The sequence below is a fragment of the Microtus oregoni genome, unplaced genomic scaffold (genome assembly GCF_018167655.1).
Source record: "Microtus oregoni isolate MIOR12 unplaced genomic scaffold, Mior012 000062F_ref0000492, whole genome shotgun sequence".
Taxonomy (NCBI): domain Eukaryota; kingdom Metazoa; phylum Chordata; class Mammalia; order Rodentia; family Cricetidae; genus Microtus; species Microtus oregoni.
The window spans coordinates 3,375,559-3,389,003 of NW_024543872.1; the positions used below are offsets into that span (position 1 = coordinate 3,375,559).

At 39.9% G+C, this 13,445-nt stretch overlaps 1 protein-coding gene across 2 annotated transcripts in view; it reads right to left on the bottom strand.

Moving 5' to 3' along the window:
- Positions 1 to 1,107: 1,107 nt before the first annotated feature.
- Positions 1,108 to 13,445, bottom strand: part of Avl9 (AVL9 cell migration associated) — a 53,139-nt gene continuing 40,801 nt past the window's right edge. The window contains exons 14-16 of one of the 2 annotated variants that reach the window (XM_041640208.1): positions 11,249 to 11,302; positions 10,726 to 10,814; positions 1,108 to 5,705 (exon numbers count right to left, since the gene is read on the bottom strand). In XM_041640208.1, coding sequence (XP_041496142.1) covers positions 5,590 to 5,705; positions 10,726 to 10,814; positions 11,249 to 11,302 — 259 coding nt within the window. In that variant the 3' untranslated portion in view covers positions 1,108 to 5,589. The remainder of the gene's footprint in view (positions 5,706 to 10,725; positions 10,815 to 11,248; positions 11,303 to 13,445) is intronic. The other variant, XR_005973274.1, reaches the window with a different exon arrangement.

Genomic DNA, 13,445 nt, shown 5'->3' on the forward strand with positions numbered 1-13,445 from the left:
TACATGGTGACTTGCAGCCATCTATAACTCCAGTTTCAGAGGATCCATGCCTTCTTCTGGTCTGTGCAGGCACCAGGTACACATGTGGCACACATACATAATACATAACACCTACAACAACTAAACAAAAATCCACAAGGCCGAGGCAGAATTGCTGAATTTGTGGCATTGAGAGCAACATGCCAGCAAGGGCTACTTAGTAAGACCTTGTTCTAACATCAATCATTTGAATCCTACTTTATATGTTGGAATGCCAGTGGCTCCTGGCAGCTGTTCACAGGATCAAGAGCCAAGAGTACAGCCTTCTGACTTCTGGCTAAGGCTACTCTGTCTCCTGACTCCATGACCATGAAAGTACAAATGTGTGCTGGATGAAGGTTTGGTGATGGAGAAACTAGGTCAGTGTGTTTCCACAACCTTGTGTAGACTGTTTTACATTATCCTTCATAAAGACCTGACTCCTAGTTCATGTCTGTTCCAGATGCTAACAAATTCAGTAACTATAACTCTTACTGTCCTGTCAGAGTGAAGACTAGGTGGCTCTTACCTGGGTGGGACAGGGACTCAGACTGAGTAGGTCCCCAGGATGAGAAAGGAGATGGTAGTGGTCATCTCAACATCTCAAAAACCCTCACATGTCCCCAGGGAAAAGATATCATCTGCCTATTCCATGAAATGTATCACAAAGGCCTTGCTATGTACAACAGTTGCAACAAAACCAGGGTGCACAGAAAATGTGTATGGAACCCTCAGTGTAATATTCTGAACCTTAAGAGTTCAAGTGGCGAAACGGGCTGCCTTAGTGCAGTGTGCTACTTCCCTGGCCCTGTCCATGAGGTGACTTCATGACCAATCTCCTTAGTAGTTGTGCTACGTCATGCCTGTAGAGTTTCACAGATGCTGCAGAGCTCTTCCTGCAGAGGGCACAGCTAGAAAGCTGAGGTTCCACCATAAGCAATGTCAGGAGGAGGCTAAAAGGGCGGTGAGTCCTTGAGTTCACCTATGTGCTGCTTTCTTGACAAATGAAGACTGCACTGTTGCCCAGGTGTGAAGGCCACAAATCACACAGACAACACGCAGATAAGTCTAGGAGATCAATAGCAAGTGTGCAAGAGAAACAGGATAATTTTATTATCAGGTTTTGCTTAAAATAACGGTACAATAAAATCTCTATAGTTCAGCATGATTAGACATGATTATAATTTGAATATTCTTTAAGAAACAAACGACAACAGAAATGAACCAGCACAAACTACAAAATTACTAGAGGAAAGGGAAGCCATTTGTCTGATAAAATGTGTGCTATAGCTAAACTTCCTTAGAAACTACTTCCCAACCACTAAGTACCTTCACCAAGTCATTAATCGAATGCTTCCTATATTTAGACACTGATGATCAAGTGGACTAAAACATGTAATGCTTAATCTTTGTTTTTTCCATCTATAAAAGAACAGTATTTCAAGAAAATAAAATATTTTCTAAGCACAGTTTTCTGAAAACTTCAATGACCTTTTCTGGCTCAGTACTTGACTTGAAATGTTGAAATGTTTTTATTGCACACAACAGAAACTTGAGCAGCAAACTATGTGCATGAGAAGCTGATGAGAAACAAGATTGGAAACCCTTTTAATTGTGTTCCATTTACATGATTTAAATATATAGTTCTCTATATCTTTAATCAGTATAAGTAAAAAGGTAAATTTCTGAACAGCACAGAAATACAAACATATTTAGAGCTTTACAAAATATATCCAACCCCTTAGACATGCACAACCTTTTAATTTTGGAGTGTTATACCATACACGGGAACCAGTTTCTTCTTCATAATGTAGAAAGTCATTTTTATGAAGTTATTTTATATGAAAAAATAAAGATGCACATTTCTTTTCTCTCTCTGAAAAAAGTTTGTGGAATGTTGGAAATTATGAAAAAGCAATTTCAAAGCAATAAAGTCGTAAGACTTGGAATGACAAAGTCTTAGCGGCACATTATGAGGAATGATGATCATTGTTAAATGTTTTGAGGAGTAGTTTGTCATAGCTAAAGGCTTCCAAGAGATGGCATGGAAATCCATGAATCCTGGGCTATTTTTCATCAAAGAACCAGAGTGTGTAAATGTTGCCACTCATGAATCTCAAGCAATGTCCCAATACACTAACAGGCTGGTGCACTTAGCACCACAGACCAGAGCTAACAGCTTCTGCCCTAGCAGGCTGACCTGTAGGACTTCCAAACTTACCAACATGGGAGGGAAAGGGGCCTCCATAGAATATATAGCTTCAATAAAACCTGACTATCAGAAAAAGAATGTTACAACTTCACTTAGAAATGTAAACAGCTGATTACAATTTTAACTTCTCTCTAAAGAACTCATACCTTAAGTAGGTTAAATACTGACGTCAAAATACTCTCATTCAAACTTGAAGTGCCTGTTCCCCAGCCATGTAATACCCCATTTTTTCCTAATTTGCTTTCTTCTTAAATTTCTAAGGAAAGCTATTCTAAAAAACAGTAACTGCTTAGTGCAAAACCTGGAAAGCAACAGGATTGAGGAAGCCCTTCTTGCGTTCAAGAAAGCTCCTCTTCATTCAAAAGACGAGGAGAATAGCTCTTAAGCTTGGGAGCTAGTGAATCACGAATGGATTTGGGGTTGGACAGTTTATATTGGTTATGAATCAAATGTACACATAAAATTGCTCTCCATCTGCTATATACAGCTTTAGAATCTCTACTCATCTAGTCCACAGACTCACGGCTTTAGTTCTCTCCCTTATCAATGTCACTGTCATTATGCTAGGAATGTAATGGCTTCCTTAAAACCACCTGGACCGCAGTGCAGCTACCGCTAATGACTGCATCCTGTAAACCTGAAAAATGTTGGTTGACTTTTGCTCCCTCAGGCCCTAGTTACACTCAGTTCTTAAACACAAAAGCATTGTTGATCACCAGAGAAAGCGTGGGCTCCAACAGACACATCTCTGGGGGCAAGAGTCAAAAGGCCTGCTACTGGTTCCAGGGCTCCCGTGCCAGGGTTTGGAGATTACTCATCAGTTAGTCTCTCTCACTGGTGTGCGGGACTCCTGGGCTAGGGCCGTATCTCCTGTTCTACACAACACTGGCTACAGCAGTGTCTCTGCCAACAACAAAATGGTCCATGGCCCTTGAAAAGTCAATGTTTCCCTAAACCTGAAGGAAGTAGACATATGGTCTTTTGACTATTCTAAGATGTTTTATATTCCCAGTTATTTTATGCTGAAAGCCAGTTAAGTGATCATTTTAAGAGTTAAGTTTTAATTTACATTAAGATTAAATTAAAATATACACTTAAGCCTGACAGAATGGTAAGATTCTCTAATTCCAGTTATTTGGGAGACAGAGACAGGAGGATGGCAATTTAGAGACCTATGTAGTAAGACTGTGCGATCCTATGCTGGGGACCCAGACATACACTCAAATGGAAATGTGATACAAAAGCAGCATTAAATTTCATTTAATTTTTTTCCTCAAGCATATTCCAAGGTGAGTGTTGCATTGCTTTTAAGTGACAGCAAGCATTTACCCAGTCATATAAACCTGGTGAAACTAAAGAATTATCAGCTTACTGGCTAAGCAGGCAGGGCTCCTAGCAATATCAACTACCACAGGACATCATCATGCTGCAGCCACATGAAGAACATCTAAGAATCCCAACAGTCTCGGCACAACACTGATGAAAAAGCCTTTCAGTTTAGTGTGGCTTTAATTCTTCTCTTTTCAAATATTCCCTGGCTGAAGCAAATGAATGGTATCCTCCCATTAATCAATTTATTTATCTCCCATTAATCAACTGTCACTGGATTCTTTGAGTTATTATGTTCAACTAGAAGTAATTTGTATTTTGTGTAAAGTTCAAATTGCAAATTTTTACAGATATTAGATTATGCCCTGTATTCTTTACATAGTCTATAGGGCACCTTATAGGGAATGGATGAAATATAATCAGTGTCCTTAATTAGGCCCCTTATTTTCCCACTGCTTGTTAAATCAAACGCAAATATAATGGTTATTCCACATGTCTTCTGTTACTAAAGGCAGACTGCTCCCCATAAGTAGTCCCTGAGAACACCCATTAAAAATCCCCTGAAAAGCAAATGACAGTTATAAATGATAAACACATAAGCTCCAGCTGTGTACAAATTGTGAGAGGCTGGCCAATTCGTGTCTGCAGTAATATAAACTTTACCAGCCAAGTGACTCATGGCATGGGTATGGGCTCATTCTCATGCTTCTTACATTTCTATCATTTGAGGTGTGTGCATGCGTGTGTGCATGTGCGTGTAAGCATGTACACGACACACTGCCCACACAGAGGTCAGAGGATAATCTTCAAGAGTTGGGTCTTGCCTTCCACCTTGTTTTGAGGCAGGGTCTCTCTTGCTTCTGCCAATTCATTGCACACTCCAGGCCAGCTGGCTTGTGAGCCTCCCATCTCACTGCAGGAACACTGGATTATACATGTGGCCTTTCATGTGGGCTCCAGGGATCTGAACTCAGGTTGTCAGGCCTGCACATTCAGCACTTTTACTCACTAAATCATTTCCTTGGCCCACTTCTTGGTTTTCTAAATGTGAGCTAAGTTGCGGTTTACACTTAACCTTAAGAGAGGCTTTTCAGTCAGGGAAGTAGGAAAGTCAAGTACCTTTGAAAGGCTCAGTGCAGAGTAAGACAAGAGAAGGCCTGCAGAGCTGCCCAGATCCAATGGACAACCATTGACAAGAAACAAGGCACACATCTTAGATAACAAAGTGCTGCTGATTAAGACTGCAGCATAACTGGGCTCATCATGCTAGCACGTGAGTCCTAAACTACTGCCCTACAGCCATGTGCCAACCCTCAGTGCTGCTGAGCCACCACTGCCTGCACAGTCACAGCCAGGAGGAGGGACACAGAGTGGCAGCTCTGCTGCCTCATATCAACTTTGTCAGAAAGAAATTCATCTGAAATGACATCTTATCCTCAGAGTTTTTCCCCCTTGAGTTTCACAGCTCTGGGAAGAAGTGAGCTGGTAAATGTGTTGAGTGGGTAGAAGGCCCCCTCCACGCCCCACCCCCACAAAACTTCACCCTAGAACTCAGCAAAGTAATATAGGCTGGAATGCACACTCCCTACACTTTACAAGTACATTTTAGGGTTAACTTCAGAGAAAGTAAAATAGTAATATAACTTAACTTTAGGCAATATAAATTACTATGACCATCTAAATATTTAAACAGCAAAATAGAACAAAATATACATATGCAAAAATTCTAAACAAATGTACAATTTCAGAACTTAAAATTCACTAGAAGGTTCATTGTGTGCATTAATTAGGCTCAGAATGAAGTAAAAGTAGTCAATTTCACCCCAACCTGGAAAGCCATTCCTGCTATGGTTGTGATTTCATCTGTTCAGCATCCTGTAACATTCATTTAGACAGAGTGCAACTGTCCATGTAAACAGTTTGTTATCTTGCTCCCTGGATATGGACTCGTAGACAGAGGAGACCCTAGGAGCAGCAGATGAGGAGGGAGCATTACCCTTCAGAGAACACAGTAACTTCTGCTGTTGGCTTCAGGGCTTCCCGTTGGGTGGCTCAGGAAGACTCTGAGGGGTAGATGTGGTGAAAGTAGACAGCCATGAAGACATAGCTGTCTTTGCACTGGAAAAAGCTCCTCCCACTGACTGGCCTGTGTGAAAAATAAAAACAAAAGAGAAAAAAACATATGAACTTAGTAAAAAGGTTTAACTTTTTTGCATCCTGGGAATGGAACTCAGGGAATCGTCTAATACTGAACCAAACCTCCAGCCTATACTTACTATTTTGTTAAGACAATGAAAACCCAACAAACATGAATAAGGTTAACTCACTGAAACACAGTAAAATGATATAGCTACTAAAATACCACTTAAATTTTTAGTTCAAAATAATCTTTGCATGGAAATGTCTTAAAGAAAACCGAGTAATTTCTTACCACAGGAGCCACACTAGCCACATTGTAGGGGTTAATAATACAATTTTATAGCCACAGCACTAGCAACTCTGTGAATCAGAATTAGCTGGAGAACTTAAAAAGTCAAACACGGGGCTGGAGAGATGTCTCAGGAGTTAAGATCATTTACTGTTCTTCCAGAGGACCCGGTGCAGTTCCAAGCATCCATATCAGGAAACCCACAACAACCTTTAACTCCAGCTCCCAGGAATCCAATGCTTCTGGCCTCCATGACACACACACAAATACCCGCACATATACATATGCAGATAGACAGACAGACAAAAGAAAGAGAGAAAGGAGATAGACAGAGAGAGAGAGAGAGAGAGAGAGAGAGAGAGAGAAAGGAGATAGACAGAGACAGAAAGAGAGAAAGAGAGAGAAGAGAGCTTGGTATGTTCTCTGTACCTTAAATGCTGAGTAATCATTTACTTATACTGGAAGAGAATCTAAAACGGTTACATCAAACAAAGAGATGCAGTCTTACAGGCCTCAAGTCTTTTTTGTTCTAATGACTATTCTCTCCAAAGCTGCTGTGAATGTGAAATTATTTGAGTTACTACTTTAGAGAAGAGGGCATAGAAGAAACTTGCAATGTGATTTAATTAGCAGCAGCAGCAGCAACACAAAACCAAATGCAGCTGTCCTCCCCATCTGTGGCTTCAGTTCATGCATTCGAGTTCCCTGTCATCTGAATCTTTGGACAATAACATGCAGGTACATAAATGTTCAATGGAATATTTTAGAAATAAATCATTAGTAAATTTGAAACTTCAGGCTGTTCTAAGTGATGATGGCCCATCACACTCTCTAGCTCTATCCCTGCTCATATCCCCTTTCCTCTAATGTACACAAGCTCACCCTCCTGCTACCAGTCACCTGACTCCTATGGTGTGCTGGATGCTTTTTATCAACTCAACACAAACTTAGACATGTCTGGAAAGAGGATTTTTTCTTTCCCCGAGACAGGGTTTCTCTGTGTAGCCCTAGCTATCTTGGAACTAGCTCTGTAGACCAGGCTGGTCAAACTTACAGTAATCTGCCTGCCTCTGCCTCCTGATTTTGGGATAAAAGGTGCATGCCACCACCACACAAAGAAGGACTCTTAAATGAGAAAATGCTCCTAACATTATTCTGTAGGCAAATTTGTAGGGCATTTTCTTGAGTAATGATGTAGGAGGGCCCAGCCCACTGTGGGAAGTACCACTCCTGGGCAAGCGGTCCTGGTGGTTTAAAAAAGCAGGCTGAGCAAGGCACTGAGCAAACCAGTAACTAGTGTTCTTTAATGGTCCTGGCTTCACCTCCTATTTTGGCTTCTCTCAATGGACCATGTCCCAGGACATGTAAATCAAACAAACCCTGTCCTCCCCACATTGCTTTTGGTCATGATTATCACATCAGCAGAACCCTAAGTAAGATACCCGATATCTCAGTGTCTGTGCTCCAGTAACCCTAAGAGCAAGGGCAGTGGACCCGGCAATTTGAACACGCCAAGGAAGAGCTATAAGGCGATTTCTTTATATGAAAAGGTGAAAGTAATTCAGTGACAAAATATATTCATATAACTTTTACTAAAATAAACTGTTATAACTATCTCTTCCTATTATTGCTGTTAATCCCTGACTTGGCTAATTTACAAGCTAACATTTCATCACAGGTTGTATGTGTAAGGAAAAACATGGCATGTCCACAGTTCTGAGTATTCTCTGGGATTCTTGGAGTAGATCTCCTTTGGATGGGGGACACTACTATAATGATTCATACGTCTACAATGCAGCTAAACTTTTCTATTAAAAATAAGTGTCGTGGAAGATTATTTTAGTTTCCTCTTTTTTTTTTTCTTTTTCTCTCTGAGAAAAGATTTCTCTGTGTAACAGTTCTGGCTGTCCTGGAACTTGGTTTGTACAGTATTATTATTTGGGGGGGGGTATTTTATTTTAGGGGTTTAAGACAGGGTTTCTCTGTAGCTTTGGAGCCTGTCCTGGAACTAGCTCTTGTAGACCAGGCTGGCCTCGAACTCAGAGATCCGCCTGCCTCCCAAGTGCTGGGATTTAAGGTGTGGCCCCCCAATATTATTTTACCTAGGCAAAGATGAGTTACATTGTTTCTATTGCCTTTTTTAACTATTGATGTAAAGCTGCTTTACATTTGTTGAATTATGTAAAGATGAAAGAGCTAGCAAGAAACAAGCCTAAGCTAAGGCCGAGCATTCATAACTAATAACAAGTCTCCATGTCATAATTTGGGAGCTGGTGGTTGGCCTTCAATAAAAATCATGGTACAATAAGAATTCAAAATAAATCAAATGTATAACCATACAGAAATAAATTCTTATACATAAAATTCCATTCCTCTGGAATGTAGAAAAGCTATGTGTTCTGTGCCTTTTAAAATGAGTCCAGAGCCCTTTCACCATCTTTCTACAGGTATAAGGACTATTAGCTACCAAGACCACCAAAAGGCATTTTCTTTCTTTCTTTTTTTCTTTTTCGAGACAGGGTTTGTCTGTGGTTTTGGAACCTGTCCTGGAACTAGCTCTTGTAGACCAGGCTGGTCTCGCACTCACAGAGATCCGCCTGCCTCTGCCTCCCAAGTGCTGGGATTAAAGGCGTGCACCACCACCGCCCGGCTCCAAAAGGCATTTTCATATGGGACTTCTGAGCCGTGTTCAAAGTTAGCTAAATAGATAAATAATTCAGTAAAAGTTATCTCTGTTATGTGTTAAACATAAAGTATCCCAACAGGCTCATAGGTTTGAATGTTTTATCTCTGCATGATGGAGCTGTTTTAGGGAGGATATAGGACTCTGGGACCTGTAGTTTAGCAGAAGTGAGTTCTTAGCTGGGCCTTGGAGATTGTATCTGTTTGTAGCTCTCTGCTTCCTGATTCACTAGGATGTAAGGAACAGCCACATGCTCACACTGTTATGAATTCCATTATGACTTTATTGACTTGATGAACTGTACCTTAAGTCACAGAAAACGTCTCCCTTGAGTTGCTTCTGTAGGGTATGGTCAAAGTGGTGAGAAAAGTAACTACTATGGTTCTAGGTTTGCAACTGGAACAAAACAACAAGTTAAAAATACAGAAAAGAGGGGCTGGGTGTGGTGGTACACACTGTCAATCCCAGTATTTGGAAGGCAGAGGCAAGAAGATCTTTGAGTTCAAGGCCAGCCTAGTCTACATAAGAAGTTCCAAGTTAGCCAGGGCTACATGGTGAGACCACATCCCAAAACAAAAACACCAACCAAAACAACAAAAACAAAAAGACAAAAAACAAAAAAAGGAAAAAGGGAGAAGAGAAAATAAAGAAGTTATTTTTTTATTCTGATTCAACAAGGAATAATCTTCAAACCTTTTAAGTGGAAACAAAAGCTAGGCACAGAAGGATATATGATGTGGGAGTGATTTCTTTCTGATCTGTTGCTTTTATTGGTTAATTAATAAAGAAACTGCCTAGGCCCATTTGATAGGCCAACCCTTAGGTGGGTGGAGTAAACAGAACAGAATGCTGGGAGAAAGAAAGCTGAGTCAGTGAGTCGCCATGATTCTCCCACTCCAGACAGACGCAGGTTAAGATCTTCCTTGGTAAGCCACCTCGTGGGCTACACAGATTATTAAAAATGGGTTAGATCAATATGTAAGAGCTAGCCAATAAGAGGCTGGAACTAATGGGCCAGGCAGTGTTTTTTTTAAATATTTATTTATTAATTATGTATACAATGTTCTGTTTGTGTGTCTGCAGGCCAGAAGAGAGCACCAGACCCCATTACAGATGGTTGTGAGCCACCATGTGGTTGCTGGGAATTGAACTCAGGGCCTTTGGAAGAGCAGGCAATGCTCTTAACCTCTGAGCCATCTCTCCAGCCCCCAGGCAGTGTTTAAAAGAATACAGTTTCCGTGTAATTATTTCGGGGCATAAGCCATGCGGGCGGCCAGGTGCCGGGGACGCAGCCCCGCCGGTCCCTCAACAGATATATGTAATATGCAGTGATTTACCTAGCTTTGGGTATCTGGTTAATACTGGCCCCATAAAATGAGGTGGAAAGTATTAGCTCATTCAGGACTTTCTGAAAGTTCTGTATACAATTTATGTTATTTCTTAAATGTCTAACAGAATTTCCAAGAGAAGCACCTAGGATGCTGAGTTAGGAGGATCCAGAGTTTGAGGCTAATCTGGGCTACAAAGTGAGACCCTGTCTTGACAAACAAGAAGAAGTGGTCGAGTAAGAGAAAGAGAAGAGGAGGGCAGGAGGGAGAGAGGAAGGAAGGCAGAGGGAAAGAGGAAGGAAGGAAGGAGGAAGAAAGAAAGAAAAAGTGAAGCTAACATGGATGTGTTTAAATTAGAAACCTTGCACCAAGTTTTAATTTCTTCAGCAGATTCAGAACTATTCTTGTTTTTAAATTCCTTATTAGTTTCTGCCTTTCAAGGAATCTGTCTACCTATACTGTCAAATCTGCTGACAAAATTACTCTCAAGCTTCCTTTGTCCTTTCAGTTGTTGTGAGTCCCCAGTGGTGTCACCGCTCCAGTATCTCTTTTACCCATCTACTTGGAAAACATAAATGCCTTTTTTAATTGTAAGACTAAAAATTAAAAAGCCCCTTTTTATCATTATATGATCCACAAATATGTATAACTTTATTTTAACAAACTACACACTGAAAACAGAAAATAGATACATATGAGAGCAGCTTCTGCTGAGGGTGCGCCTTACCGACAGCTTTTCCTGTTTGTACCACATTCCGGCTGGTTGTGACCATGACATTACCAATTTTTTTGCCACGTTCACTGTTCTGAACAGAACTAAGAAAAGAAACAATTTTTTAAAAATCTTAAACATTTGTGAACACCCACAACCAAACCACTTTATTATCATCCCAAATTAATACTGGAAAAATAAAAAGCAATATTATTATAAGTAAATATAGAATATACTAAAAGAATACAGAAATGAGCTAAGAGGTGAGGACATAAAGATTTATGTCCTTGACAGACACGGTTTGCTCAGAGCAAGTCATCAAAGTAAGAATGGCTATATTCTGCCATTTTTTCATACTATTGTGTATGGACAGAGTATTTTCATTTTAAAATGCACCCTGTTGAACTACAGAATGTTATGCTCATTGGCTATTATTTGAAACACAAGTCCATCAAGAAGATAAACTTCCCAACCGGCAATGAGGCACACGGCATATACTCAGACAGAATAATTTCCCTTACTTTCTGAGAGTACTCACTGTGAGAATCTGAGTTTCATGTCTGACACCGAGTACTGGCCTTGAAAAGGATGGCTGTAAAACAAGGCTTAAGTTTAGATTACGAGCATCACAGAGCTGCAAAGAGCAGTCACAAGAACTGAAACCAACAGTGGGGTCCCATGCATCATTCCTAATATGAGCGTTAGAAGGTGTGACCCAACAGTTTTGAGCTCTATCTTCTTTTCTTGTGTAATGGATAAACGTGGTTAGAGGTGGACATGTGTGCCTGGGGTGTTAACACTATCTCAACACAGTACTAACAACACCCTTCCTTCATTTGGGGTGGGGTCCAAGTCTTAATCCAGATTAAAAACACACCAGGAAATCAGGTGTGTAACTGACTTAGGCCACAGTGATGACTGTACTTTGATCCTGGTCACCCTGTAAAGACTGGAAGAGCAAGGTCAATAGACAGTTCTTGTCTTACACTCGGGTCCCTCTTCCAGTGCTATGAAGAAAGTGAAATTCACTTTTTTACAAAATGCTATAGTTTTATTCAAATAACAGCAAAGAGTTGTGGGTCAAAATGAGCATATAGAACAGGTCTTCCTTTTACAGATCTCAGAACTAATCTAACAAGTCACATAAACACGCTGTGGTTATAGCTGGTATATCACTTGTCTAACATGTTCAAAGTCCTGATTCAATACCAAACAGTGCAAAATCACAAAAGCAACCCCAATCAGTCTTTTTCCGTTTCAGAAAGGCTTGATTTCAGGGGTGGCATGCGTTTGATGCTTGGTAATTTAAAGGATTCCTTTTTAGGAGCTGAAAAAAGTGTCACAGATCTCAAAGAACGGTATTTGGAATGTTTCAAATTACACTTCCTGTCAATGAAGACTATCACTTCCTACTTTCAATCTGGTGAAAATGTTTAAAATCTACTATCATGACTGCCTAATTACTACCCAAACAGGCCTCTTTGTCCTCAATCTTCTCCCCTTTTTGTTTTAAAAATGTAAGAACAAAGTATCTTTATTTGTTGTTTTCTATATGTAGTTTTAAAAAAATATTTATTTTTTAAAATTAAAATATAATTACATTGTTTCCTCTCTTTCCTTTCCTCCATCCAACATTTCCAATGTAAATGGCCTTGCTCTTTCAAATTCATGACCTCTATTTCTTTAATTGTGTACACACGCACACACACACACCCCTTAGTCTGTACAATGTTAATTTTATGTATATGATTTCAGGTCTGGGGGCTCTATCCCTGGAGAGACTTCTGTTCTCAGCATTCTGTCTGTAGTCTTGGTCTGTTTGAAGGCCCAGGAGATTTCCCCCTTTTGTGTTAGTATGTCTATTGGCATCATCCTTGTTTTTTTGGTTTTGAAGACAAGTCTTGTCATGTAGCCAACCTACAACTCTCCTACTTTAGCCTCTTGAGTGTGGGATTACAAGTATGTGCTACAATGCAGAGCTACACTTCGGTCTGCTTTTCAACTTCCATAATTTTAGTTTCATTATACGTTTTGTCTGGGTACCATTTTATAATCCTTTAAAGCCCATTCTAGCTAAGTCTATGTACCAGCATTAAGATCTGTAGAGCTGGTTCAGCTTAACAGCATCAGATGCAATGATGGAGATGGAGCACATACTGTGGAGCTGACAATTAGCTTGACCCACCTTGTAAGTAGAGTCACCTCAAGTGTCCCCTGCAAACCAGCTCACGTTTCCCTCCACATAGCTCGGAAGATAGACCTTGTAGTTAGCAAGCAGACTACATTGAACTCTTAGTTCCTTCATTTAATGGCACTAAATTGATACTTGCTTTTAGACTTTTTAATATATTCAGATGACAATATAGGTTGTGCTAGAGCCCCCCAAAAAATCACCAGTTAGGATTGAACCTATTCATTTTCTTTGAGATAATATGAAGATAATAGATGTGTTCAATTGCTCTGAAACTACCTCCCTATGCAGTTGCATCTACAAGTTGATACTGTTTAGTCTGTACGTTGGAAAATGTGTGTGTGTGCGTGTGTTTATCCTTTCTAGCATCAGTTAATCACATTTCCTCTTTAGCTAAAAACAATAAACTATAGCACCAAATACAAATTTGATTTTGTATCTCTTTTTAATATAAAGTTGATTTTATCCATTTCTTACCAAGAAATAAAGTTCAAAATACAATGAAAAGAGTCAATGAATGCTTTTATCATTAAAAATAGTATTT